The sequence below is a fragment of the Drepanopeziza brunnea genome (assembly GCF_022702325.1).
Source record: "Drepanopeziza brunnea f. sp. 'multigermtubi' strain 214-2 chromosome Unknown ctg9, whole genome shotgun sequence".
Lineage (NCBI taxonomy): Eukaryota > Fungi > Ascomycota > Leotiomycetes > Helotiales > Drepanopezizaceae > Drepanopeziza > Drepanopeziza brunnea.
Window position 1 is genome coordinate 847,591 of NW_027094072.1, and position 25,388 is coordinate 872,978.

At 50.3% G+C, this 25,388-nt stretch overlaps 7 protein-coding genes across 7 annotated transcripts; 5 read left to right on the forward strand and 2 right to left on the reverse strand.

The window, feature by feature from the left end:
- Nucleotides 1-530: 530 nt before the first annotated feature.
- Nucleotides 531-1,933, reverse strand: L3040_005656 (uncharacterized protein; the record flags this gene model as incomplete). The annotated part of the gene is made up of 4 exons (XM_007295756.1): nt 531-1,024; nt 1,198-1,276; nt 1,395-1,518; nt 1,575-1,933. The coding sequence occupies 4 exons, from the start codon at nt 1,931-1,933 to the stop codon at nt 531-533; spliced, it is 1,056 nt and encodes a 351-aa protein (XP_007295818.1).
- A 2,063-nt stretch (nt 1,934-3,996) lies between these two features.
- On the forward strand, nt 3,997-9,475 carry L3040_005657 (uncharacterized protein; the record flags this gene model as incomplete). The annotated part of the gene is made up of 3 exons (XM_066154596.1): nt 3,997-4,109; nt 4,157-9,412; nt 9,469-9,475. The coding sequence occupies 3 exons, from the start codon at nt 3,997-3,999 to the stop codon at nt 9,473-9,475; spliced, it is 5,376 nt and encodes a 1,791-aa protein (XP_066011448.1).
- Nucleotides 9,476-9,651: 176 nt separating this feature from the next.
- On the reverse strand, nt 9,652-10,586 carry L3040_005658 (uncharacterized protein; the record flags this gene model as incomplete). The annotated part of the gene is made up of 2 exons (XM_007295754.1): nt 9,652-10,185; nt 10,302-10,586. 2 exons carry the CDS (start codon nt 10,584-10,586, stop codon nt 9,652-9,654), a joined length of 819 nt encoding a protein of 272 aa, XP_007295816.1.
- A 499-nt stretch (nt 10,587-11,085) lies between these two features.
- Nucleotides 11,086-13,099, forward strand: L3040_005659 (uncharacterized protein; the record flags this gene model as incomplete). The annotated part of the gene is made up of 4 exons (XM_007295753.1): nt 11,086-11,291; nt 11,365-12,113; nt 12,164-12,303; nt 12,356-13,099. 4 exons carry the CDS (start codon nt 11,086-11,088, stop codon nt 13,097-13,099), a joined length of 1,839 nt encoding a protein of 612 aa, XP_007295815.1.
- A 4,671-nt stretch (nt 13,100-17,770) lies between these two features.
- Nucleotides 17,771-18,520, forward strand: L3040_005660 (uncharacterized protein; the record flags this gene model as incomplete). The annotated part of the gene is made up of 1 exon (XM_007295751.2): nt 17,771-18,520. One exon carries the CDS (start codon nt 17,771-17,773, stop codon nt 18,518-18,520), a length of 750 nt encoding a protein of 249 aa, XP_007295813.2.
- Nucleotides 18,521-19,674: 1,154 nt separating this feature from the next.
- Nucleotides 19,675-21,255, forward strand: L3040_005661 (uncharacterized protein; the record flags this gene model as incomplete). The annotated part of the gene is made up of 1 exon (XM_066154597.1): nt 19,675-21,255. One exon carries the CDS (start codon nt 19,675-19,677, stop codon nt 21,253-21,255), a length of 1,581 nt encoding a protein of 526 aa, XP_066011449.1.
- A 2,557-nt stretch (nt 21,256-23,812) lies between these two features.
- Nucleotides 23,813-25,120, forward strand: L3040_005662 (uncharacterized protein; the record flags this gene model as incomplete). Its single annotated transcript, XM_066154598.1, has 3 exons — nt 23,813-23,962; nt 24,045-24,449; nt 24,566-25,120. The coding sequence occupies 3 exons, from the start codon at nt 23,813-23,815 to the stop codon at nt 25,118-25,120; spliced, it is 1,110 nt and encodes a 369-aa protein (XP_066011450.1).
- Between the last annotated feature and the right edge of the window lie 268 nt (nt 25,121-25,388).

Consider the following 25,388-nt stretch of genomic DNA (forward strand, 5'->3'; position numbering starts at 1 on the left):
TGGGGATATTTATTCAGCAGATCCAATCTAGTCCAAGGTGATGAGATGAAATGAATCTGAAATGGAAAGGGGTTTTCACGAATTACTTAGGATAGCGTAGCGTAGGCAATGTAAAAGAAAAGTAAGGTAAGATGGGGTAAGGTAAGAGGTCAAGTTAAATCAAGGTAGGCAGGGAGAGGGTGGTATGTAGGTATTCTCTATTTTTATTTATGTGTTGGCCTTAAAATATATATATATATATTGCTTATATGCTATTGATTAAGATGAGATGAGATGAGATGGGATGGGATGAAGTACGAATAGAATACGATGAGAGTACGCTTGGGATCTTATTGGGAATTCGGATTAGGAGGGAGGGGGGAGGGGACTGTTGCGAATTTTGTGATTTCCCGCTTCTGTACGAGTTGTGATAGTTTTTCTCTGTGGTTTTTGACCTTCCTCTCTTCCTTTATTCCATTCTCTCAGTCTTTCTTTCTTCCTTTCCTTTTCTTTCCTTTTGTCTTTTTCTGACCTTCTTTTCCTCTTCATCCTTACAACTTCGAATCGCTACCCTCCTCGCCCCCACCTCTCGCCAGGAACTCGCTGACAAAGCGAACCACGTCCATCGCCATGTCCTCGCTGTACGCGTGACCCACCCCTTCGTAGACCCTGTCATCGAGGCTCACGCCCCCGTCGCGGTACCAGCCGGCATCGGGTTCCGTCGCGGCTTTCAGGAAGTCCAAGAAGGGCTGGGAGCAGTGGTACGGCACGAGCTTGTCGGCGGCGCCGGAGCAGACGAGGATCTTCTTGTTCCGGATCCGCGCGTCGAGGAGCGGACCCAAGCGGGCTTGCTCAGCTGGTGAGGGGGCCGGGGAGGGGGTGGGGATGGGGAACGTCCCGAAGAGGAGGCCTCTGGGGTCTGATTTGGAGACGGAGGTTATGAGGGCGGTGGGGAAGTCGGGGGAGCCGAGGAAGGCGGAGCCTGGAGGGGAGGAGGTGGTGTAGGTGGGGAGTTTGGAGAGGCGGGCGCGGTCAGTCATCATACCTATGGTGTGTGTATGTGTGTTAGTGGGTGCTTGCGTTTGCGTTGCTAGGTTTGGGGTTGAGGAAAGGGGGTTTGTTATGAAAAGGGGACGGAAGCGAGGATGTGTTTTTGTTGTTGTTGGGAAGCGAGAGCCGGGGGCTTGTGGTGACGTGAGACGAGAAAGGGGACTTCACTCATGTAATCTGGACACCCAATGATGATAACTCCGGCCGTGACTCGTGGATCGTTGAATAGGACTTGCCAGGCCGCATGCTGGGCAACGGGGGGTCAGTTATTTGCCATAGACGGGATTTTCGGGTAGGGACTCGACGGCCTCTCGGGATCAGACGAGATGATAGGGGAAAGAAATATATGATTGCCAATATCGTACCCCACCGAGACTGATGCCCAGTACAATGTTCTGATTAATAGGTGGATCATTGGGACCGTTGAAAATGTAAGATCCCAGATGGTCTATCAGAAGACTTGTATCCATAGCCGTGCCGTGGAATATACTACTACTGGTCAACCACTAGACCAACCTCGATGATTTGAAACTCAGAGTACTTACCTGAACATATCCTGCGCATGTGTCACGTTACCTTCCCTCCACGCTTCGTTGGAAGAGGAATTCAAGAGTCGAGAGCCGTGATTGCGTTGGTCGAACGCGACGGCGATCAGGCCGACTTTTGCCTGCTGGTCAGACGACGGGTGGGAGTTCCAGTCGTTGATGCAGCTGGATGCCACGGCGGCCATGATGTCTTTGGTTTGCAGGCGGGGGTGCAGAAGCCAGAGACATGTTATCGAGGTCTGGTTTGGAGGGAGTTCGGAGAGGCCGTAGACTACTGTGGTTATGCCGGCTATAGCGAAGGCCTTTGAAGATACGGGAAGAGCGGAGCTGGTTTCTGAGAGGGGGGTTGGAGTTGCCATGTTGGGCGGTTGGGGATATCTCCTGGTCGGCTGGCTTCCGATATTTGGTAAAGTAAGGTATCCAGCGGTTAGTAGGTTATAAGTAGGTAGGTAGTAGGTACGAATTGGAAATTGATCGTGGGGTTGACATTAATAAAAAATCAAAGTCACGTATAAACAAGCTACGTAGATAGTCCAGCCGATTTATAAAGTAAGTACCTACATAGGTAAGGTGAGTTTCGATTGATTGTAGTATAATAATAAATAGATTGCTATACATCTATCTATCTTCAAAGGCATGTAGAGAACGGCAGACGTATGAGCTGAATGAATGATATAGATATAAGGTCAAGGTATGAAGAACGGCAACCAGGTCAAAGGTAAAGTCGAAATACCATGTCCATGATATGATGGTAATATTAATATATCGATATACAAATATATAAATAGGAATTCTCGCTATCAAAAGTTGATCGTCTGTTGATAAGTGGGATCGGGCATATTTCCCGAGGTCCGAGATCTGAGCTCCGTACGGGACAACGTTATTGTTATTGTTGTTTTTGTTACTACGTATTAACGTCGGGCGGGTACTTGAAACGCAATGCTTAGACCCTCCGACCTCTCTTAGGGTACGGCGAGGTGTTAAGTAAAGGAATTATACATGAAGTACTACTATCCCCACCCCCATGAATAAGTTTCGGTCCCAGTTTAGCTCCATAAATCGTAGAGCGGTGATTTCTGAATGGCTTAAAGCCCTGTCAAATCCATTGCACAGACTAAATACAGGCTCAAAGATACTTTTCAAGGCTGAATGAATCCTTTATACTAGGTACTACGTACGTACCGGTAGTACTACTACGTAGTAAGTTGATTGATTTAAGACCTGGTAAGATCCCTTGCAAAATTATACTTTCGACATGTATTCATGGGGGAAAAGTACCGGTATCTAATCGAAAGTAAAAACCACGTTAAGGAAAAGCTTTTTTTCAAATAGCAAATACCTATGAACTTTTTAAAAGCAATTCATAGTAATATGCGCCGAGTTTTCTTTCGTCAACTACCTATCGCATACGTATAGCCTTACGGGCGGCCTCGATTCGTGTTAGTATAAAATCGTTCTTTTGATTGTAGAGCTAAAAAGGCTCGCATTCGTGGCTTTTATATAGAGCCGGTGTATTTGCAAAACGCTCTTTCGAATGCGCAATACCGTGTTTTCGATTAGTCGAATTAAACCTTTCCTATCCCATCTCTTATACCCGTTCCCTTTTTAACACAAATCCTCTTAGTACTTAGTCGGTATTCCCGTCAGGTATAGATCGTAGTCGGCGTGGTGTTCGAGAAGAGGGAGGCGGGAGGTTCGGAACCGCCGGTAAAGGTAGATCTCTTCGAGGAGACGTCGCATATCGACGATTCCATTTCGGCTCTTTAGACTTTTTGCCGCAAAAGAAAGCTGGAGGTTCGTACGTAAGAGGCACCTCGTACAGCTAAAGAATCGTAGCCTCCCGGGACAACGTCATGCCACTTGGGAGATGGAATTCGTGAAACGCCAAAGCTCCCTAGGGATAATTAATCCCTTTGATTACCGCCGGTACTTGGACTTGGATCCCTCGCACGGCCTCATCTCAGGAAAGAAACATTAGGACAATGAAACATGAACTTCATCCTGCCCTTCTTTTCACCAATTTACATGAATTTCCCTATCAATTCTTGGGCAGAAGTACGTAGCGTAACGCAGCGTCACGTATCTTCTGGGGAAGGGAAACAGCCAAGCCCGTCCTTACTCGGTTCCCCCAGGTACGGAAAGGAGGTCAGATACCGGTATACTACTGTACTGTACTACCGCATACCGATACTACCGCATACCGCATACCGCATACCACATACCGCATACCGATATACCACCCACTACCCACCACTCACCACCCTTGTCTTGATCCGCCATGAGCAGCGCATTCGAGCAATAGGAAGAAAGAACAAGTCCGGCCGGCACGAAATCTGCTGCTGTGTTGTGCAAGGTCCGAAATACCCTCGACTTTCAGGTCTGCACTCGGGGCCGAGTTAAGATATGGCGCAACGACGCAATGATGGATCTCTATCTCCAACTTCAAGAAGCTCGCGTTCAGGATCTCCTGTACGCGGGAATAGCTCGGCTACCAATGCATCGGCGGCCGTACGGCAATCAGGTCTGCGAAGTGTGGTGAGCTCCGGGGCGATATCGCAGGCCTCTCGCGATTTCTTACACAGTCTGCCAAATGGGAAGGGCAAGGGGAAGGAGAAGCAGTTTGAAGAGGCCGCGGACTATTTGAATGAAGGGATCCCACATGAGCGAGTGCAAAATGGAATGGCCGATGCTTCCCTCACTTATCCGCTCTCCTCTCCAGCAATGAAGGAACCTGGGCCTGTTCCGCAAGATCAAGTGGGTGGCACGTCTACCCCTCCAGGCCGGAGGAGTGTACAATTCAGGAGACGAGAACTTGCCGCGGATATTTCGGGACATTCAAGAAACGAGTCATGGGAGGATGCAGAAACGCCAAAGGACAAGCGTGGACAGTCCCTCATGTCAAAATTGAAGGCTCTGGCGTCTCCGAGTAGCTTGCAGACCCATGGCAGGAGCCCGAACAACACTGCGAACTCCTTCGAAGAGGGGACTGGATCCGCTCCCCTTTCTCCGACCGCAGAGCGACCCTCGAGATTTCCGTCGACTTTACAAGAGGAGGATAGCGATGCGGACGCTGATGCAGAGGAAACGGCCGATGAAGGGAACGCCGAAGATCCGGTTCGGGCAAAGAAGAAACGCAGATTCCGAAGACCTAAAGAGGAATCAAGTAGGGGTCAAACAGCACCGAATACTCCCAGGGCGCGGAATATGGGCCAGACAGATTCTCCAGTCGGGAGCAGTCGTGGGTTCCCGTTCCTCCATCGCAGGGCTACGGATGGATCATTGGAACAAAGAGGACATTTATCCGAGGGCGAGGGTCGAGACAGACTAAATGGTCAAAGTGCTTGGAAGCGTGGAAGTTCCTGGATTGGAGGCAGCCGTGGGTTGAGCTCTGGAGGGCAGCAAGCAGATATCGGACTTGATGGAACTCCAGGACACGCACGAAGGCCAAGCCATTTTCTGAAGGTGACAGGCTTTGGAGGTGGGCAAAGCGAAGGAGAAGGACAGACTCCAAAGAGACCATTCTTGGCTGCGGAGCGGGCAACGACATTCGGTGCTCAAAGGTGGCGAATGTTGAAGCACGGCTTGAAGCTACTCGGCCAGAAGAAGGAGGAACACAAGGTGGACTTTTTAAAATCGGCCGAGTTGATGGCGGAACTACGAGCCGGGGCACCAGCTGCGCTCATGCTGGCTAGCATGATCCAACGCGATGAGCATGGCAACAAGCGAATACCTGTTCTCCTTGAACAGCTCAAACTACATATCACCGATAGTAGATCGAATATTGAAGACCCTACTGAAAGTGAACGCCACCTAGTGTTTCGAATCGAGCTCGAATACGGCAGCGGCCTGAATCGCATGAGATGGATCATTCACAGATCATTGAGAGATTTTGCCAATTTGCATTTGCGTTACAAACTCCAAGGAAGTAGCGACAAGTACATACAATTGCGAAGTGACATCGATTCGAGACCTAAGCAACCGAGATTCCCAAAATCCGCTTTTCCTTATTTCAGAGGTGTACGAGGCCTGGGTGAGAGCAGCGAGGAGGAGGCTGAGAATGTTCGCGCAGACGAGACCGTCGGGGAGGCAACCCATAGCGAGACAGAGCGGAAGAAGAAGAAGAAGCGAAAGCCTGCTATGAATCCTCGGAAATCGAGCGTCGCCGGGCCAGACTTTGGTGCAAGTCATGCTGAGGGAGGCTTGGCTACGTCTCAGCAAACCAAACTGTACAACGAAAGACAGCGGAGACGACTGGAACAATATCTACAAGAAATGATTCGATGGCTCATTTTCAGAGCAGATAGCAATCGACTCTGCCGGTTTCTTGAGTTATCTGCTTTGGGAGTTCGACTGGCCGCGGAAGGAAGCTATCATGGAAAGGAAGGCTACTTGGTCATTCAACCTGCAAATGGTTTGAATTTCCGCAAGCTCGTAACGCCACAGAAGATTTTCTCTCGACACTCTCCCAAGTGGTTCTTGGTCAGACACAGCTACATTATCTGCGTTAATTCCCCCGAAAATATGCACGTCTACGATGTCTATCTTGTAGATCCGAAATTTGAGATCGTAAACAAACACAGCAAGCTATCCGAGATTTGCGGGAAAGAGATAGTAGCTAAGACAGAGGCAAAGGCAAAACATCCCCAACACCACAGCCTCAAACTGATCAACTCTGAACGAAAGATCAAACTGCTGGCCAAGAACGAGCGCCAATTGAGACAATTTGAAGATTCGATTACTTACATGTTGAACACTACGCTGTGGGCTAAACCCAATCGCTTCGGAAGTTTTGCTCCTATTCGAACGGGTGCTTATGCTCAGTGGCTTGTCGACGGCCGTGACTACATGTGGAACGTTTCCCGAGCAATCAATCAAGCAAAGGATGTTATCTACATCCACGACTGGTGGCTAAGCCCTCAACTATACATGCGGAGACCGGCTGCTATCAGTCAGAAATGGCGCTTGGACAGACTTCTCCAGAGAAAGGCCAGAGAAGGCGTGAAAGTCTTCATCATTGTCTACCGGAACGTAGAAGCTGCCATCCCGATCGATTCTGAGTTCACCAAATTTTCCATGTTGGATCTTCACGAGAATATCTTTGTGCAGAGATCGCCCAATCAGTTCAAGAAGAATCAATTCTTTTTCGCACATCACGAGAAAATTTGTATCGTCGATCATTCGGTTGCATTTGTTGGTGGGATTGATCTCTGCTTTGGTCGCTGGGATACACCTCAACATTCTGTCGTGGACGACAAGCCCACCGGATTTGAGCAGTCAGACCTCCCAAAGGATGCAGATCACTGTCAATTGTGGCCTGGAAAAGACTACTCCAATCCTCGAGTGCAGGATTTCTTCGGGCTTCATGAGCCCTACGCGGAGATGTACGACCGGTCCAAGACACCCAGAATGCCGTGGCATGATATTTCCATGCAGGTTGTTGGTCAACCAGCGCGAGATTTGACTCGCCATTTTGTCCAGCGATGGAATTACGTTCTGCGAGGACGGAAGCCGACAAGACCTACTCCATTTCTCCTGCCTCCCCCAGACTATACCACTGCCCAGCTCGAAGCTTCTGGTCTCACTGGTACCTGCGAGGTCCAGATCTTGCGATCTGCTTCCGACTGGTCCTTAGGAATCACAGAAGTCGAGCATAGTATCATGAATGCTTATTGCAAGATGATTGAGGAATCAGAACATTTTGTGTACATGGAGAATCAATTCTTCATCACCAGCACGGAAACCATGAACGTCAAGATCATCAACAAGATCGGGGATGCTATTGTGGAACGTGCAATCCGTGCTTTCAACAATAACGAGAGCTGGCGCGCTGTCATTCTCATTCCACTAATGCCAGGTTTTCAGAACACAGTCGACGAAGCTGAAGGCACGAGTGTGAGATTGATTATGCAATGCCAATTCCGAAGTATTTCTCGTGGCGAAACGTCAATCTTTGGACGCTTGAGAGCCCAAGGTATCGATCCCGAGGAGTACGTCCAATTCTACAGTCTGAGATCATGGGGTCGGATCGGACCTCAAAAGATGCTTGTGACGGAGCAATTGTACATCCACGCCAAAGTCATCATTGTCGATGATCGTATTGCGCTGATTGGGTCGGCAAATATTAATGAGAGATCTATGCTTGGAAATCGAGACTCCGAATGTGCAGCCGTGGTTCGAGATACCGATATGCTGTGGTCGACTATGGATGGTGAACCATACCTTGTGGGACGATTTGCCCATACCCTGCGAATGCGGCTAATGAGGGAACACCTGGGTCTTGATGTAGATGCCGTCCTTGAGGAAGACCGCAAAGCAGAGCTGGACAAGGAAGCGGCCGACTACGAGAACCAAATGAATGGAATATACCAGGAGTCGGACGATAGCGATGAACCGCCACATCCGAGTGTCGCACATACTATTGATGCTGCCAATGTCGAGGGGTTACACAGCTTCAATCATGATGTGGACTGGGAGCAGGGCGACAACCCCAACTTGCAAGCTGAAAGTTATAAACCTGTAACGTCTGATAAAAGAGTCACTGGTAACCAGCGCCACGCCGCAGAGGTGGATGGCGAAGGTAACGACCAGTGGGCAGTGGCCCGCCAGACAGGGCAGGACCTTGGTAGAGATACTGTCTTGGTTGAGGGAGGCCGTGAGGTGCTTCTTAGCGACATCGCTTCAGAAGGCAAAGGGACACTGGACCACCCAGCAAAACAGCATACCCGTCGCCATCAACGGGAGCACCGCGGGAGTCACGAAGAGCCTGGTGGTAATAACAACCTTCCACCAGCGCCTCGCCTGCCGAGAAGAACAACAGAACAGCTTGGACTTCCTCAGTTATCTCAACTTCCTGCTCTTCCTACAGTTGATGACACAGACATCGGTGGACCACCAGTGTATATTGATTCCTCGGGAAATTCAGTACCGAAGCCCTTCAACCCAGTCACCGACGACATCAAACGTGCGCAGGTGGACAAGGACTGTATGCGAGATCCCCTGAATGACTCGTTCTTCGAAAATACCTGGCGCCAGATTGCAGAGAACAATACCAAGATCTTCCGACGAATCTTTAGGTGCAATCCAGATAATGAGGTAACCAACTGGCATGAGTACACTGATTATGTGGCCTATGCCGAACGTTTCGCCCAAGCTCAAGGTGGTGGCAAGAGTACTGAACGGGCAGAGCAGGAGGCCCCTGGCAAGAGTGGTCCCCCAGGGGCAACCTTGGTGGGTCCAGGTGTGGTCTCTCAAGGCCTGAATCATCTCGCCGAGAAGGTCCACCACGGGCAAGACAACCACCCGCTAGGAACTGTTGCTGAGATGGCACAAGATGCCGAAATTCGGCATGCAGATCGAATTGACACGTCGGTGGCTAGGGGAGCCGACGTCAATGGCCAATTCGATGGCACAAATGAGAGGGCTGCAACGGGCAAAGCACAAGTTGAGGCACCGTCGCCGGCTCAACCCGCTGGGGCTGAAACATTCCCGTCACTCGATTCCAACCTCCTAATCCCCCCCGGAACAGAGCACGAGCAGATAACGCAGCCACATCGGAAGACGACATTTTCCTCATCGACATCGACGGAGAAGGACAAGAGCCAGACGAACGGAAGTAACGTAGGAAACGGAGGCTCTTTCAAGAAGCGCCGCCGCGGCACTACGAAAAGCCGGCGAGGCTTTTCTGGTAGTGATGATCTACTAGACAAGGTGGACGTTGAGGAGCTTCTCAGTCTCATCCAGGGCCATCTCGTTGTGTTCCCGCACGACTGGCTCGTCAAGGAAGAACTCAACTCCAACTGGCTGTACCAGGTAGATCAGGTGGCGCCTCTGCAGATCTAGTAAGTCGTTGTTAAATCTCAAAGGGGTAGGGGGTCTCGGCTAACAACCTTTGCAGCAACTAGGAACATTTTGACGACCGGATAGAAGACTTGTATTTTTGTTTAACGAGTTCCAACAGAAGTGTAGGAGCGACTTGCATAGCATTGACATCACCATAGGAAAAGGGACGGGGTATTTTTGTATTCTATGAGCGAAGCGTTGCTTCTTGAATTTTATCCTGCCATGACTTCGCATCACTTCATATCTTCTCACTAACCTTAATCGCCGCTCTACACCCTGCCCGTATGAACCCCGTCAACAGCTCATGCGGCACCGCTTTCTTCGCATCATTCTCGACCGCATGATCTAGGTGTTCCAACTCTTCATCTCTAATCTTCCTCACATTTTCGATCAACTCTTCTAAATCTGGCCCTATCTCCTCCCCGTTCTCGCGCATAGTTTCGGCCATTTGGAGAAGCACGCCCACCTGCTCGTTATAGTGGCTCCCTATTTCCGTTTCGACTGCTTCAGTGCACGCCATGGCGGCTTCGCGGCCCATAATTGCTGTACCCCAGCCTAGGGCCGAGGCGGCGAGCTTCCAGAGCGGATACATGGCCGTAGGACGAATACGGTGTTTGCGGATGAGGGCGTTGAAGGTGCTGAAGTGGCCAGCTTCCTGGTCAAACATGTGTTGCATCAGGGGGCGGAGTGTGGGATTCGAGGAGACGACGATGGGGGTTTGGGCTTTGTATATCAGAGTCGCTGCCAGTTCGCCGGCTTGGTTGACGCGGAGCTGCAGGAACGGAAGTTAGAATCTCTCTTTTCTTCTTTAATCGTATCGGGGAGGGAAGACACTAGGTGGGTGGGTGGGTAGTTATATGATCCTGGTGTTGATAGAGAGGTACAAACTGCGCTGGAGAGGAAATCGCGCTGGGCTTGGGTTAAGGGCTCGGAGCGGGGAGCTGGATTCGAGGCAGCTTCGGGCCCGGACCTGATGGTCGCATCTTTTTCTAAGGGGGTGACGCCATCGTTGTTATGTGTGCTTCTTGCTGTAGGATGTCTCTGGCTTGCAGAGAGGCACCGGATTTGGCCGGCTGCTCGAATTGGCTGGTGCAGGCGGGGGATGAGGAAATCGCAGACGGGCAGGTATGCGGCGGCGATGGCAGAGCGTTTGGAGGAGAGCGGAAGGGCCATCATGGAATTGTATGTAAGTAGGTTAGATACAATAGAGAAGGACTTTAAGCTGTCTGGATTTGCCCAGGACGTATTCAGTTCAATGCAAGTCGATGTCACCAAGTACTTCTTAGCATCGTCATAGAAGCGATTCCGGAGGAAGAGGCGGCCGCCGGACAAACGTGGCGCCGGTTGTGCCTGGCGGCAGAAAAAGGCGGTGGCACAGTTCACCACATCCTCACTCACCCTCCTCTTACCCTCCTCACATTCTCCTCTCGATCACCTTCGGCCTCGTGTTTGCATTATTCCACCACAAAACCAACGGACCTTCCTCTTGTACAAAGGTCTTCGCACATTTCCAACGCCAATCCAATAATATATCGCCCTCGATCCTTCCCAATTACTTTCCGGAGAAACATTCTCGAATGTACAATACTATTCACAGATAACCAGCTAGCCAGCCAACTCTGAACTGCCGCAAATCCTAACTTCTCACCATCATCTGCCTTGTCGCTTAATCATGCCGTCCTCCGAGGTGTCAGACCAATTCGATCAAGAGCTCCTCGCTCTTGCAGGCGATGCCTCTTCCGCCGAAGAAGACAACGTCCCCTCAGCAACGAAGTCCAGATCGGGATCCCCAGCACGACGGATGTCAGGCAAATCGTCCACGAAGAAAGGCAAGAAGATGAGCAGGAGAAACACTGATTCCGAGGAGGAGGGTGAAGCGTGAGTACTCAGTACCCCACCACTGTGCTCTTTTATTTCACGTGGTCGCGCTGTCGATGCTCACACCCAACAGCTCATCGGGTCAATCCTCTCCCAACTCCCTTCGATCTGCGCCCATGGATGAATCCGACTCTGAGTCTGACGCTGGTCCTACCTTTCACGATGATGTCGATCGATACCCCTTGGAGGGCAAGTTCATGGACGCCCAAGACAAGGCTGCAATTATGGCTATGAATGAGATGCAGCGTGAGCAAAAGCTAGCTGAACGCGCCCAAGAAGTAGAGCGTGACCGTCAAAACAGAGCTCTTCGCCAGCTCCTCAAGTCCCGCGAGACCGAAACTAAGAAGCAAGATAAGAAGCGCAAGGCTGGAGCTGCCGATTTAGCAGATGATCAACGCAAGACTGCTCGTCAACGAACAAAACTTGGTGGCGGAAAGGTTGGAGAAGCAAGCACTGGCATTGACAGTCTGAAGAAGGCGCGAGCAGAGAAAAACGACCGCCAACGTCGCCGTGATGAGGACAAGGAGCGCAACAGAGGTCGCGGCACTAGAAGTGATTACTCCGATGGGGATGCCGATGGAGACAGCGAGGTTGAGTGGGATGATAAGCCACGGAACAAGAACTCTAAGTCGCCAGATGTTCGCGATGCCCAGCCTGCTGAACTTGTCGATATCCAAAGAGTGCGGGTTGGTCGATCGAGCTTTGCCCAAGTGTGCTTTTACCCTGGTTTTGATGAGGCTATCACTGGAACCTATGTCCGCATCAGTGTTGGTCAGGATGATAAAACCGGAAACAATATCTACCGAATGGGTCTCGTCAAAGGTATATTGTTTCTTTCGAGCGTTGTGATTAATTGCTGATCTCCTTTCAAGGGTTTGTTGAGGACCGTCCATACGCAATTGAAAACTCCAATGGCAAGCTTTTCAAGACTACCCAATATGTTCGCGCTGCTCATGGAAAGGCGGAGCGCAACTGGCCTTTCATAAGTTGCTCTGACCAACCTTTCACTGAGGTCTGTAATATGTCTATGGGTGCTAGGAAACGTAATACTGACTATGGTCTAGGCCGAGTGGAACCGCTACAAGCAAACTTGTCTTGTGGAAGGTGTCCCTCTCCCAACCAAGCCCAAGCTTATTCAGAAGGTTCAGGACATCAATGCTTTGATCCATCGATCGTGGACTGAGGCTGAGCTACAAGAAAAGTTGACCAAGTCTGGTGCTCTTATACAAAAATTCCTGCCAATTGAGCGAAATCGTCTTAACGGCTTGATCAAAGAGGCGAAAGCCAACGGAAACGATGCCAAGGTGGAACAATACCAACAGGAGCTCGATGCTCTCGAGGTACCTAAGTTGGCCTACGGCACATCCTTGAGACCATCCCCAAAGAAGTCTTCTGTCGCTCCAGGAATGAGTCAACAAGATCGTTTAGCCTTGCTCAACCGTCAAAATCGCGCAAAGAACGCCGAGGAAGTTCGCCAGGCACAGATCAATGAGCGCCGCGCTGCGAGAAAGATCCAGGCTGCTGTTGCTCGTGGCGAGGAAGTTGCTGAGGACCACTCCCGTCGTCTCAAGACCCGTGCCAAGTTCAAGCACGATGTTGCTGATGCATACGTTGAGGGACAAAGCGGTACCAACAAAATTTCTGCTGCTAGCACTCCTAAGCTCGCCGCCGATAAGCCAACTACTCCTATCCCTACTCTCGTCAAGATGCAAACCGAGAAGAAGGGAATCCCCACTTTCCGCCGACCTTTGATGGATGACGAAATTATTGGAGCTATGGACTTGGGCATTGATATCGATATCGTCTAGGTCCTACTCTAGAAGATCTTGGATTGAGTGGAGGTGGTCTTTAGGATGCACGTACACCACCATACCATACTTGGATCGCGAGCTCGTTCCTGTGTCAATAACGGCTTCTTTCTCGTAGAGGTCCTGCTTCACTGGACTTCACTGCTTGGTCATATTGGCGAGGTCCACGACTTGTAATTTAAGTTGGTTGATATGGTTCTGGTCCTTTTCAACAGACCCGCTCAGTGCGATGGTTTGGTTGGCAAGGGAAAGGCTTGTGCAATTGACGTTTGGAACAGTATGTACAGCATTGGCGAGGCAGGAGTCTTTGAGAATTGGGAAGGGGGTTCTTTAGGCTAAGACATGGCGGCGTTGGGACATTTCTATGCTGTGGTTTGTATCCTCTAGAATTCAACAAATTTGACCATAGGTCCCTTGAAGTCGATGTGTTTCATCTATGTGGTTTGAAGGTTGGTTTTTTCTTCGCCCTTTCTTGTGTTGTTGTTGTTGTTGTATTTACTAACTTCAGCGGGTAGCAGGCGAAGCCTGCCGCCCTGGGACTTCCCATGAGGTACGGCGATGTGCTAAGCTAAGGAGTTACATACAAGACAGCCCTAGAAAGCCATTCAAGGTGGTGCAGCAAAAGCTACTGTCGTCTGCACGCTTCCCCTACGGATAGGATGGATCACAGTGAGAGGGAGACCTCTCGTCGAAGGAAAAGGAACCACAAAAAGAAAGTGAGGCAAGTACAGACTGCCCTGGCCAGCTTAGAAGCGTGCCTGTGTTTGAGTCGCAAGACGACTAGTATCGAGGCCGGACCGGGGTCATACCCCTTCTTGTGGGCGGTAGGTGAGGTTGGTAATGAAGTATCAGTCTTAGTCCTTGCTTGCCTCTTGTCTTGTGGGTGGCCGGGGGGCTTTATTCGTTTCGCAAGAAGAAAGTATGCCTCTTTTTGGGTTTCGCTTCTGTTCTTGTTCGTGTTTTATTTCTGATTCAGTTGAGTTAATATTTGGTTTCGCTTCCCGCTTCCGTTTTGCTCTGATAGAGGAGTCATGGGTGCTTTCACTGCTTTGAGGCTTCGTTTTATTGAACTGCATGGTTTTATCTGTGTTAGGCCTCGCTTGGGCTTTATGGCGTGTATACAGTGCGTATGTGCATGCGTGCGCTCTGATAGACAGGGACCTTGAGCGGCATGGTATGGGACGGGGCTTTAGTGCAGCCATCCAGACCACAGATTGGCTACTGCTGCTGTTGGAACGAGCAGACTGGATTGGTCTGATGTGAAAGTCGTGTATCATCTAGGAGAGAACCTACCATTCCCCCCCTTACTCCGTAGAAATAAAGGCAGACCCAGTTTGGCTCGTAAATCGTAAAGCGGAGCGGGAAACTCCTGAACGATTGAAAAATCTAATAAATACTGTTGCATGTTCGTCTGAACCGCCCCGGCGAACAGGGGATTTTCGGTACTGGTTTATCTAATAGACTCTCTTCTCTTTTCTTCATTTTTCTATTTTCTCCTTCTTTATACGGGATTGGGAATGGGAGGCGAAGCGAAAAGGAGGACGAGGCTTGGCTTTGGGCCTGGATCAGAAGAAATAAGATAGACGGAGTCGATCCGTTGGTTTCATAGATAGGGGGGATTGCCCCCCCCTCGCTTAGACTGTCGTCTGTTTGTTGGAAGACACCTTGGCTTTGACTCTTTGGTTACTTGTTCGGTATGGAATAAGGAAAGTTTCCACGATGTTGGCACATCGTTGTCCTATGCTGGCTGTACTGTACTGCAGCAAACCCACCACCTCGTGGCCCGGGGATTTACTGTACTTGGTCAAACAAAACTTGGGATGAGAAGATGTCTCGGACTGGCCCAGGCCATTTGTTGTTCATGGCTTACTAAGCAGATACAATGTGGCCTTTTGAAGTTTCGGTTATCATGGCCTCGCTTACGTCAGAGAGGCAGGCATTGGGGAGGAAGGCCATCTTGATCTTTTCATCTTCTCATCTTTTTCTTCGCAACATTTCGTCCTCTCCTCTCCTCTCCGATTCTGTCTCCGTAATGCCGGTGCAGCAGGCCCACGTACTCCGTACGTCTGTCGGCTTACGGATATGAGCACGCGAGGATCTTCGTGCTCGCATCAACTGATGCCACTGGCCAGAGTTCGGCTGAAACGTCGTGGGCTCGGGGCCTTGGGGGCTTGGGGCCTTGGGGCGTCGAACGTTCCAATTGCTATCACGAACTACTGTACAGGGCGGTGCATCAAGGCTGCATCGGGGTGCATCATCAGCCTGCAGATCTTGAAACGAAAAACACGACCCTTCCCTGGACCCCGTGATCCCCGTGATCCCGTGACCTGCTTAGGACTTTCCACCCAATTACGCAACCTTCGGACAGCTGCTTCCTTCTGCTGCCTTTTTACTATCACGATGTACGCTTCTTCGTCCTAGACCAAGCGGCGCCGTCTGATCGGTTCAACCACACGCCAATGCTTAGATGGATGCAAAATGCAAATGCAAATGCAAATGCAAATGCAAATGCAGAATGCAGATGCAGTCCAGCACAGCACAGCACAGAACACTAGCGATGAGAATGCTCCGGTGCTGATCCCGAGGCGGAGGTGAACGCGTGTGGTGTACTGGCCAGCTGAAAGGGGCCGCGTGGATGAAGGCTGTGCTGATGCTGATTCTGCTGCTGCTGCTGAGAAAAGGCATTCAGCAAGCTTCAATTATTCGTTCAACAGGAGGACACTACTCTGCCCGCTCCTCCTTGACTCCTGCTCACATAGGGAGTAAGTAAGTACCAGGCACGGCAGCAGATGAACGCTTGAAGTGGCAGTTCCACTGCAGCAGCATCATACTGTCAAGAATAGCAGCCTCATGTGCCCGTGGCCTCAATGCAATGCATACGAGGCTCCTCAACATCCAGCGAGACGGACGACTTGATTTCGCGTGGCTGCAGCATGTATATGCATTTGTACTTACCTGCCTACAACAACAGCAGAAAGTCAACTCGCATGATCCTTCGCCGGCGTGGTTGCTAGCTCTCCCAACTACCGAGCTCTCCCTGCAACAGTCCGTGTCCGACGGTCAGACGTTGTATGGTTGGACGCTTCGCTGGGATCAAACAATTCTGCTCCAGAACAAGCGGTTCAAGCCTCGGGAGGAAATCTCAATCCCTGGGAACGTCAGAGGCTCGCCCCGAATGTCACGGGCTCTCGCTTTCCCGCCGCAAGAGCAAAAAGAGGAGCGGGTGTCAGATCGTTCCAGCGTGCTGTATGTAGCATTGGCATTTCAGAGTAAACTCTATTCTGCTCTGTTCTGCTCCGTTCCGCTCTGTTCCGCTCTGCTCTGTTCCTGGGGCAGATGCGATTTTCCACTTCAGACGAGAATTCGACGATCTTCGTAAGGATAGCCGGCCTCACGGCCTCAAGCCCACTTTACAGGGTTTCCGGTCGAACACCAGCGCCCTGGATGATTCTCCGATGGCTTGATCCAGGACCCTTGACTACTACCGACAAGGCTTCGGAGACGCATCCAGTCAGCATGGGTCATCATGCTCGCAACCCGTGGGGGATCTCAACATCAAACACTGGCCGAGTCTCGTTGCTCGTTTTTCCAATGCACCACGGAAGCAGCCTCAAGCTCTTGCGGGAAGATGAAAACGAACTCCAGCTTCTTCTCTTCTCTTCATCGGTCCGTCTGTGCTGGTCCCTCAAGCTGATGTCGGTCGCCGGCCGCCGCTTTCTGTTCTTCTGCTGTCTCTCTTCAACTAGCCGTCAATAACGAGGACAGGTTTCTCATGCACATCAAATCCAGCCTTACATATTCAGTCTAGAACCAGACCCTTGTCTTCTTCGTCCTATCTTCTGGTTTCTTGTCTCTGCGTTCTCTGGTGGCTTCACCATCTCTTCATTCGTCCACTATCATTGTTGAAAGAAGCAATTCCTCGATCATCGCAAGTCTACAGAGTACTCTCGAAGAGTGGCTCGCAACCCAGTGTTGTACTTACAACCTATTCGAATCCTGGTGAAAGTCCTTTCCTCCAATATTAGCTCTGCCTCTGCCTGACATAACCTAACGGGGCCGTTCTTTCGAAGCCAATGCTTCGAGAGCCACAACGTTTCGCCCGCAAGAAATCCACCTTCTTGTTGTTTCTGTCTTGTGACATCCTTTCTATCACTTGATGTGCTAGATGTTTAGATGAAAGGCTCGATACACTCGAGCTTCACCACGCTGTTTCGGCCGTTTCGATGGGGTCAAAGCATTGCCGGACGTCAATCTCACCACAAACCTCTACTGTAACTGCTATCACTGCTTCCAAGACGCTCGAAAATCCGATTCAACGCCTACTGTCAAAGCCACACGCCTAAGTTTATCTGAACCGAGAACTGGATCCTACACCATACAATCGGATCGGCTATCCAGCCAGACATTTGAAACATCTCACTCCGATCACCATTGACTAGGACTACATATCCCCGCCACTCCTCTTCTGGACCGGACGACTCATCAAGAATACACGAGAGGTCAATATATCCATCCAGACTGCCGTCATACACCACCTGCGAAATCCGAACTTATTTAAGCTTCAGCTTACAACACTTTGGGGAGAAAGGTCTACCACCCATGAACAGATAGACGTGACGGGGAAAATTAATTGGAGGATCAGTGTGACGGATAACTTTCTGGGCTGGCAAGATGGACGTCACATCATTGCTGAACGCAAATTCCCTTGCTGTTGAGCAGCAAAGGAAAGAGAATGATGGAGAAGGAACAAGAGTCGAGGCCGCCACAGAGGCTCCTACTCAGAACCGGACACCTTGGGACGCTGGAGGGTATTCGCTTCCCATCCAAACCATATCGAACTCATCGAGTACACCAACCGAACATGATGAACTGCACCGACGAAATTCACACAGTACTCCAACTTCCCCGCATCACAATCTCTCCGAAAGCCGCTCCAGTTTCTCATCACTTACATCGTCTTTCCAGTCAGCTTCTCATTCGAGGTTCTCATCGCTCTCAACAGTCGGCAGTGCTTTTCCTTCAGGTACTTTTACCGAAGCTCTGGCAGCTGCTTCAGGCCCAAAACCCCATGTTTTCGACTTTGGAATTCTCTCGACACCGGACGTAACCCAGCCGACCATGGGCTACTCACAGGGTGGCAGTATCTCACCTACAGGGTCCCTCGACGCATTGGCTCTCGTAGCAGAAAACGAGATGGCGGGTCAACAAGCACAACAAATTGCCGAAGCTTCGAAGGCCTCATCAACCGACGCGAATCAAACCATCATGCGCAAGGGAGGAGACCGCCCGTGCTCACCCAGTGATGCAATCTTAATCAAGCGGTCGGCGGTACCAAATTTACGACTCAGTACGGGCGACCAAGACTTTTATGGGCTGGGGCTGACCGGATTGAATTTGATGGATCAAGAACAACAACCGTAAGTGACTTTGTCTTGTATTGTTGAACCCCCTTGCGACGCGTATTTGCTTTTGGTCATCTCGGATCTGGCCTCTGTTGTGTTACTATTTCTTAGTGTCTCTTCGTGAAGAACGTTTATGATTTTCGTAGGAAAGTTGGTGGATATAATTCTTTGCACTTAGACCATCAGGCTTCGGATGTCTTGAAATCCCTGGGGCCAGCTGGGGATTTGAGAGAAGAAGTCATTTTGGCAAATTAGCGATGTTGAAGAAGTTTGTTTCCTCACAACTCGCTCATGTCTCAGCTCTGGGGATCGCAATCGAGCCCAATTTTCACTTCTTTATTCAACGGGAGATTCGCATGCGACGCAATTGAACGTATGTTTCTCTTCCGATTTGGTGTTTTGTGTCATGTTTTGTCTCACGTCCTATATTCACCATTCCATCCCAACCTGCCTTCAAAGTTGCCTCTCACTGTCAGGCTGGTTCTACTCGCAAGTAGCACAATCTTCTTTTTACTTCAAGTCTGATTGCGTCTATTGCCAGACCTCCCTCTCTCAAGCTACAGTACCCTGAACATCCACAGGCCTGGCTATTGAACAAGCTCTTCATTTCCCCTGCTCTCTTTCCTTGGTTTGATCTTGAGTCATCCCCGTCATTCAGACTACCCTGAACATTCACAAGAAGGCTTTGAATAGTCTCTAGCGAACTTTCATCTTCTCCGTGGCTTTAAAGCTTTTTCTGCCATGAATATATGATCTCATTCTTGAAGATACATCAATTCCAACCAAACCAACACAAGGAAGATACTCTTGCGTCTCAACTTCAAACCCGAGTCTTCAATCTGCTGAGTCTAGGATTCCTGCGAACCTAGGAAAATCCGTTTGATCTTCTTGTATGTATTTCAGAAGCCAAAACTCACGTTGAAGTTCGACGGCTCGGGCTATTTTGATGGTTTTGATTTCACTTTACTTTACCTTACCGCCTCGATCTGCACATACTCTTTTCGCCATTCTGTACGGTAACCTCAGGCTGACCGATTCAATAGCAACAGACAGTTTTTGAACGCGCCTTTGGGAACGCACCATCAAGCTTTAATACAGGCTAAATCACACAAGAGAGCTCTATCCGCACCGGCCTTCCCAGCATCCGTCAACGGCTTCACGACCGGGTTCACAATGTCTGAACCCCAATCGATGGGCCCGCGGGCTGAGCCAACACCGCCTTCATCCCAACACCCTGATCGCACGTCTCCCACAACCATTCCAATTTACAGAACTCCCGATACTCCACCATCTAACACCCATGGCGAGATAATCCCTACTCAGACCATCCTGTGCATGTACATCCCCAATTGCGATACCGGCTCGCAACTACGGAAGGCCATCTCCCATATTTTCGGACGTAACAAGATGTGCACCCGGTTGATTCCCGCAGAAGTTTGGGTTCATTATTGCCGGAAGCATTACCAACGCAGTCGCTATCGTAATCCCAAGGAGTACGCGAAGCTGCAATGTGATCTCGTTCAACAACAGATCCGCCGTGTACACGAATGGAGTGTGGAAAACGCAAACAGAGGCCTCCCGGGTGTTGTTAAGGACTGGGGACTGGCAGTGCGGAAACGTGAACAAAAGCGCTTAGACGAGCTCAATGGTGCCAAGAAGCGAAATGCCCACGCAGCTTTTGAAGACGGCCTGAACAGCGATGAAGATGATGGCAGCAGTCGCACTTCGAGTCATATTCTACCTGCGACAGCTGTCCCAGACTGGCTCTTGCAGGAATGTGGCAAAGGGTACTCTACCCATAAGATCTTGGAAATTTTCAATCGACTCCATACTGAGATCTTGGCTGACACCATGCCGTGTTTCCCGGATATTGAGATCCTTCCAAATATCGCCGTCGATGGTGATGAACCTAAGTCTCCCAAGGGATATACCAAGAGAGCATCGGCTGCTAAAGGTCACTATCGCTCTCAATCCTTGGGTGGTCCTACCGCTGCTATGAAGCCAAACCCCTACACGCAAGATAGACGCATGAGTCAACCCGCCATATGGAGTCAAGGCGGGTATTCCCCTCAAGCCCCAAAGAAGCGCCGACCAAATGGGATGGGTGAGACAGACTCTCCAGACTCCGCATTTTCTCCGTATGCCCGAAGCCGTCCACTCGAGCGGCCACTGCAGGCTGGACGTGTTACACAACTCCCACACCGCCCTATGTTCCCGGACATCAACGAAAATAGCGAGGAGGAGAGATACAACTATGGTAGCAGTTATCCCCTCTCTGGAGCTCCCTTGCCAGCTCCTACACCTCAACGAGCTGGTGGCCAATCTATGGCTGCTCATCTGGAGATGGGTACTTCTTCGAGTACTAGTAGACGCCCGCTCCATCAAAGATCTCAATCCGACATGAGCGCCTTCACCCAAAACAATCATGGATACTCCGAATCATCATTGATGTCTACCGGCTACATGGACCCCTCCCACTACGGCCACAGCCAATTCCAGGGTTTTGCTGCTCATCGCTCAGATATCCGTGAGGACTCTCGATTCCATGAGATGCAAGCTCAACAGCAATTCTCTCACGGTCCGATCATGCACGGTAGGCATCAAAGCATAGCCGGTATCCCATCATCGGCCATGTACAGTCAACTCTCGTCCGCATACCACCCCCAGGCTATTCATTACCAGCAAGGGCCTGCGCCACGCAACCACATCATCGAGACTCAACAGGCCCACAGTCTGTACACCGATCGACGCTAGCGTATAACCTACACGCCACTTAATATTCTTTTCACTGTACTGTATTCAGCGATGGCTTTGGGATATGTGATACGAGACGAATCTACCCTAAACTACCCTCTAATACTTCCGAGCGTTCCCCCTTCTCTCTCTTTCAGCTGGCGCTGCACCACTTCAGGCCTTTGAGTCTGCAGGCTCGGCTCTACTGTAATCTAAGACTGGTTTTATTTTCCCATGGTTTATTTGGTGGGATGGATGCATCGATGGACGAGACACACGAGATTTTGGAGACATAAGCAATCGACTTACTTATTCAATTGGGTCGGCGGCGGCGTCTAAGGTTAAAGGAACAAACTGCACTTTTGGGAATGATCCCTGGTGGATTCGCTGATTTTGCTTCATGTATTTTTGATGGGGCATTTGGGACGGGGTCTACCATCCGCATATGGAACGTAAAAAAGTTCACTGCTCTTCTGGCGAACGGGAGGGGGGAGTCCTGCTTTTTTTAAAAAAAAATCTTTTTTTTTTCCCCCGTAGACATATTTCGCGGTGCTTTCTTCAGAATCACAGCCAGCTAGTTAGTTTGTCAATTGGTATATTATATGGTACATTATTTGATTTATCAATTAGTCTGATAATTGACTACCCTGTGAAATGCCTATCTACCCTTTTACTTTTTTCTTTTCTCGCTTTCTTTACGGAGTATTCCGTAGATACCCATGGTTCGCGGGTCGTGTGTGTGAATTACAAAATCGATTCAGTCGCTCGCTCGCTCGTATCAATGTTTGTTTGTTTTACTCCCCCTGCCACCCAGGACTTTTGATTGTTGGGTATTATTTTATCATTGGATATGTGTTTATGTGTGTTTGTGTGTGTGTGTGTATAATAGTTATAGAAAGATAGAAGGATAGAAGGTTAGACGGATAGATAGGGGGATAGATAAATGTATATAAATATATATATATATATATATATATTATGCATATCCATCCATCCAAGCGCATACTAAGCCGCAAGGCGGGGGGCTACGATTCTTTACCTGTACGAGGTGCCCCCTACGAACCTTCAGCTCTTTTTCTTTCTTTCTCCTGCGGTAGAAAGAGAGATAAAGAGTCTGGAGAGCCGAAATTGAATCATCGACATGCGACGTCTCCTCGAAGAGGTTTTCCTTTACCGGCGATTCCGAACCTCCCTCCTCCTTCTTCTCGAATACCACGCCGACTACGATCTATACCTGACGGGCATACCGACTGAAAAGACCAGGAGGATTTGCGATAGAGGGGGAACGTGTATAAGAGATGGGATGGGAAGGGCTTAGTTCGATTGATCGAAAACACGGTACTGCGCCTTCGAAAGAGCGTTCTACAAACACACCGGCTCTATTTAAGGGCTACGAACGCGAGCCTTCCTAGCTCTACGACGAAAGAGAACGATGTTTGTACTATACGGATCGAGGCCGCCCGTAGGGCCACACGTATTCGACAGTTGTCGAGAGAAAACTCGACGCACATCATTATGAATTGCTTTTAGGGGGTTTACAGGTGTCCAGCTATTTGACGAGAGGTTTTCCCCAACGTGGTTTTTACTCTCGATTAGATAGTACTTTGTATATAATTCCTCTACTTAGCACGTCGCCGTACCCCATGGGAGGTCCCCAGGGTCCAAGCATTGCGTTTTGGATACCCGCCCGACGTTAATAAATACAACAACAACAACAACTAAGCCGCAAGGCAACTTAGAAGTTAACAAAGCCTTTTTTGGGGGGGGGCAACTTTCGATTTGTATGGTGCAAGTACGAGTTGCAAGGTCAAATGCAGACTTTTAGAAGATTTACGTGCACGAGCCATACAGATTGCTTAAACTCGTGCATCTTGACGCGCAACTTGGAGATGCAAGAACACTACTACTACTATTTTGGTAGTGCAACTTGGCTTGCATCTGCGAGCCATACAGACTCTGAGTTAATGATGGGCTTCACATGCTTAATTACTGCTACTTTTATGCTTAACTTGAGGGACGGCGGGGGGAGCGGCGGCCCGGGCGGATGGATGGATGGATGGATGGATCAGGGAGCGGGTATGGATGGCTTGAAAGGGTTGTTACATGGTAAGATTTGATTACCTATGTACGTACGGAGGCTCTTGTTTATCCCACGTGGTTATTTATGGATGTCATTCTTTGCTGTGGGCTGTGGATGGGTATGCTACTTTCGTGCCTGCATTTTGGGTCGAAGAGGAGCGGAGCGGTCTTTTTCTCTTCTTTCTCTTAAAACGAGCTGACTGATGAGGGATGGCTTTCACTGTGTCTCTCGGAATGTGTGCTCCGACGGAAAGGGTTTGCTTTTGGCGGTTAGGATGGATGGATGGAGCGATCCAAGTCGTAGAACGCGAGATTTAGATTAAGGCGTAATAAGCTACTCTGCTTCTGCGGCCCGAATTTTCCTCGAATGGAAAGTACAGGAAGATTTCAAGGCAGTCTTAAAAGATGGAGGGGTTTTCCGTCTCGACGATTGTTTTCTCAGAGTGTATGTTAAATCCGTCTTCGTCGGGACTTGTGGTATATTTACTTGCGACTCAAAATGCGCTTCTCCGTGTCGTACTTTGCAGCGCTGGTTGGTGCTGCCAGCAGTTCCATTATCTGGGACGGCCGCTTCAACACCTTCGCTTCAAGCACGGATTTGAATAACTGGAGCTGGAGCAACCAAGTCGGGCCTTACCAGTATTACATCGTGAGAATCCTATTTGCTCGCCATAACCAACCTGTACATGACCGCTGCATCAAACCTCGATACTGACCAGCAACACCACCAGCATGGATCTTCCGCCGTCACTTCCTACGTCAACCTTTCACCTTCCTTCAAGAACGCAGCCGACTCGGGCAGCACCCAAGGCGCAAAGTTCACCCTCGATAGCACGGCCTACTGGAACGGCCAGCCGATGCGTCGAATCGAGCTGATTCCGCAGACCACGGCCGTCATCGCCACGGGCAAGGTCTGGTACCACTTCAGCATGATGCGGTCCGCGACCAACGCGCCGAGCACCTACCGCGAGCACCAGATCAACTTCTTCGAGTCCCACTTCACGGAGATGAAGTCGGGCTGGATCTCCGGGGCGGCTGGCACGTCCAACCCGGCTCTGCAGTGGTTCGTCGGGGGGACCTCCAAGTGGAGCACAACCTGGGACGCGGGAGTTTGGCATAATGTTGCTTATGAGATAGTACGAGATCAAATATCCCCCCCCCCCCCCCCCCCCCCCCCCCCCCCCCCCCCGCCTCTTCCCCCGGGTCCTCTTTCTCCCCCCAAAAAGACATGCTTTGCTGATGCGCCAAGCAGGATTTCAGCGCCAAAACGGTAGCGTTCTGGCATTCGACTGGCGCCGCCCCGTTGGCTCTCACCGTCGCAGCCGTTAGCGCCTCGACGGCGAGCAACGGGGCAGACTGGCACCTTGGGGTCCTCGAGCTTCCCGTCTCGGGCCAGGCCGACGCCAACGAGGACTTTTACTTCAGCGGCGTGTACATCGAGAGTGGATCTCTGACGACGTCCGTCGCTGGACCTGGCGGCGGCGGCGGCGGCGTCGTTGTAAGCTCAAGCTCACCAGCTTCGCCTGGCTCAAGCAGCAGCAGCAGCAGCAGCAGCTCCAGTACTAGTGCCAGGTCCACTTCTTCCTCGACGTCTGCTGCAAGTAGTGTTGTGGCGACGACTGCGAGGCCAACGTCGCTGTCGACGACGAGTTCCGTGGGTGTGACCACGTCGAGTGCGCCTGCTGCTGGCGGAGGCGCTATCCCCAAGTATGCTCAGTGTGCTGGGCTGACCTGGACAGGATCTGGGACCTGTGTTGCAGGGACTACCTGCAAGTATTCGAGCGATTACTACTCGCAATGCCTCTAGGCCGAAAGGGAAGTAGGATGGGAACGAGGAGGTGGGATGGAACACGGGTAGAAAGATGGGATGCATCATGGGTATATATCGTGTGTGCAGTTCTTGTATATAGCCTTGAAAGATCGCTTGGTGGCAGCAGGAATGGCCAATGGAAACCAGCAGTTTGTGGAGACAGGCCGGAGAGATATTGCGAAACCCCGGACTCACTACAGTGTTCCAGCGTACGCAAGAGGATACAGGAAACAAATGTGAATGCATTTCGTGGACTATTAATGCA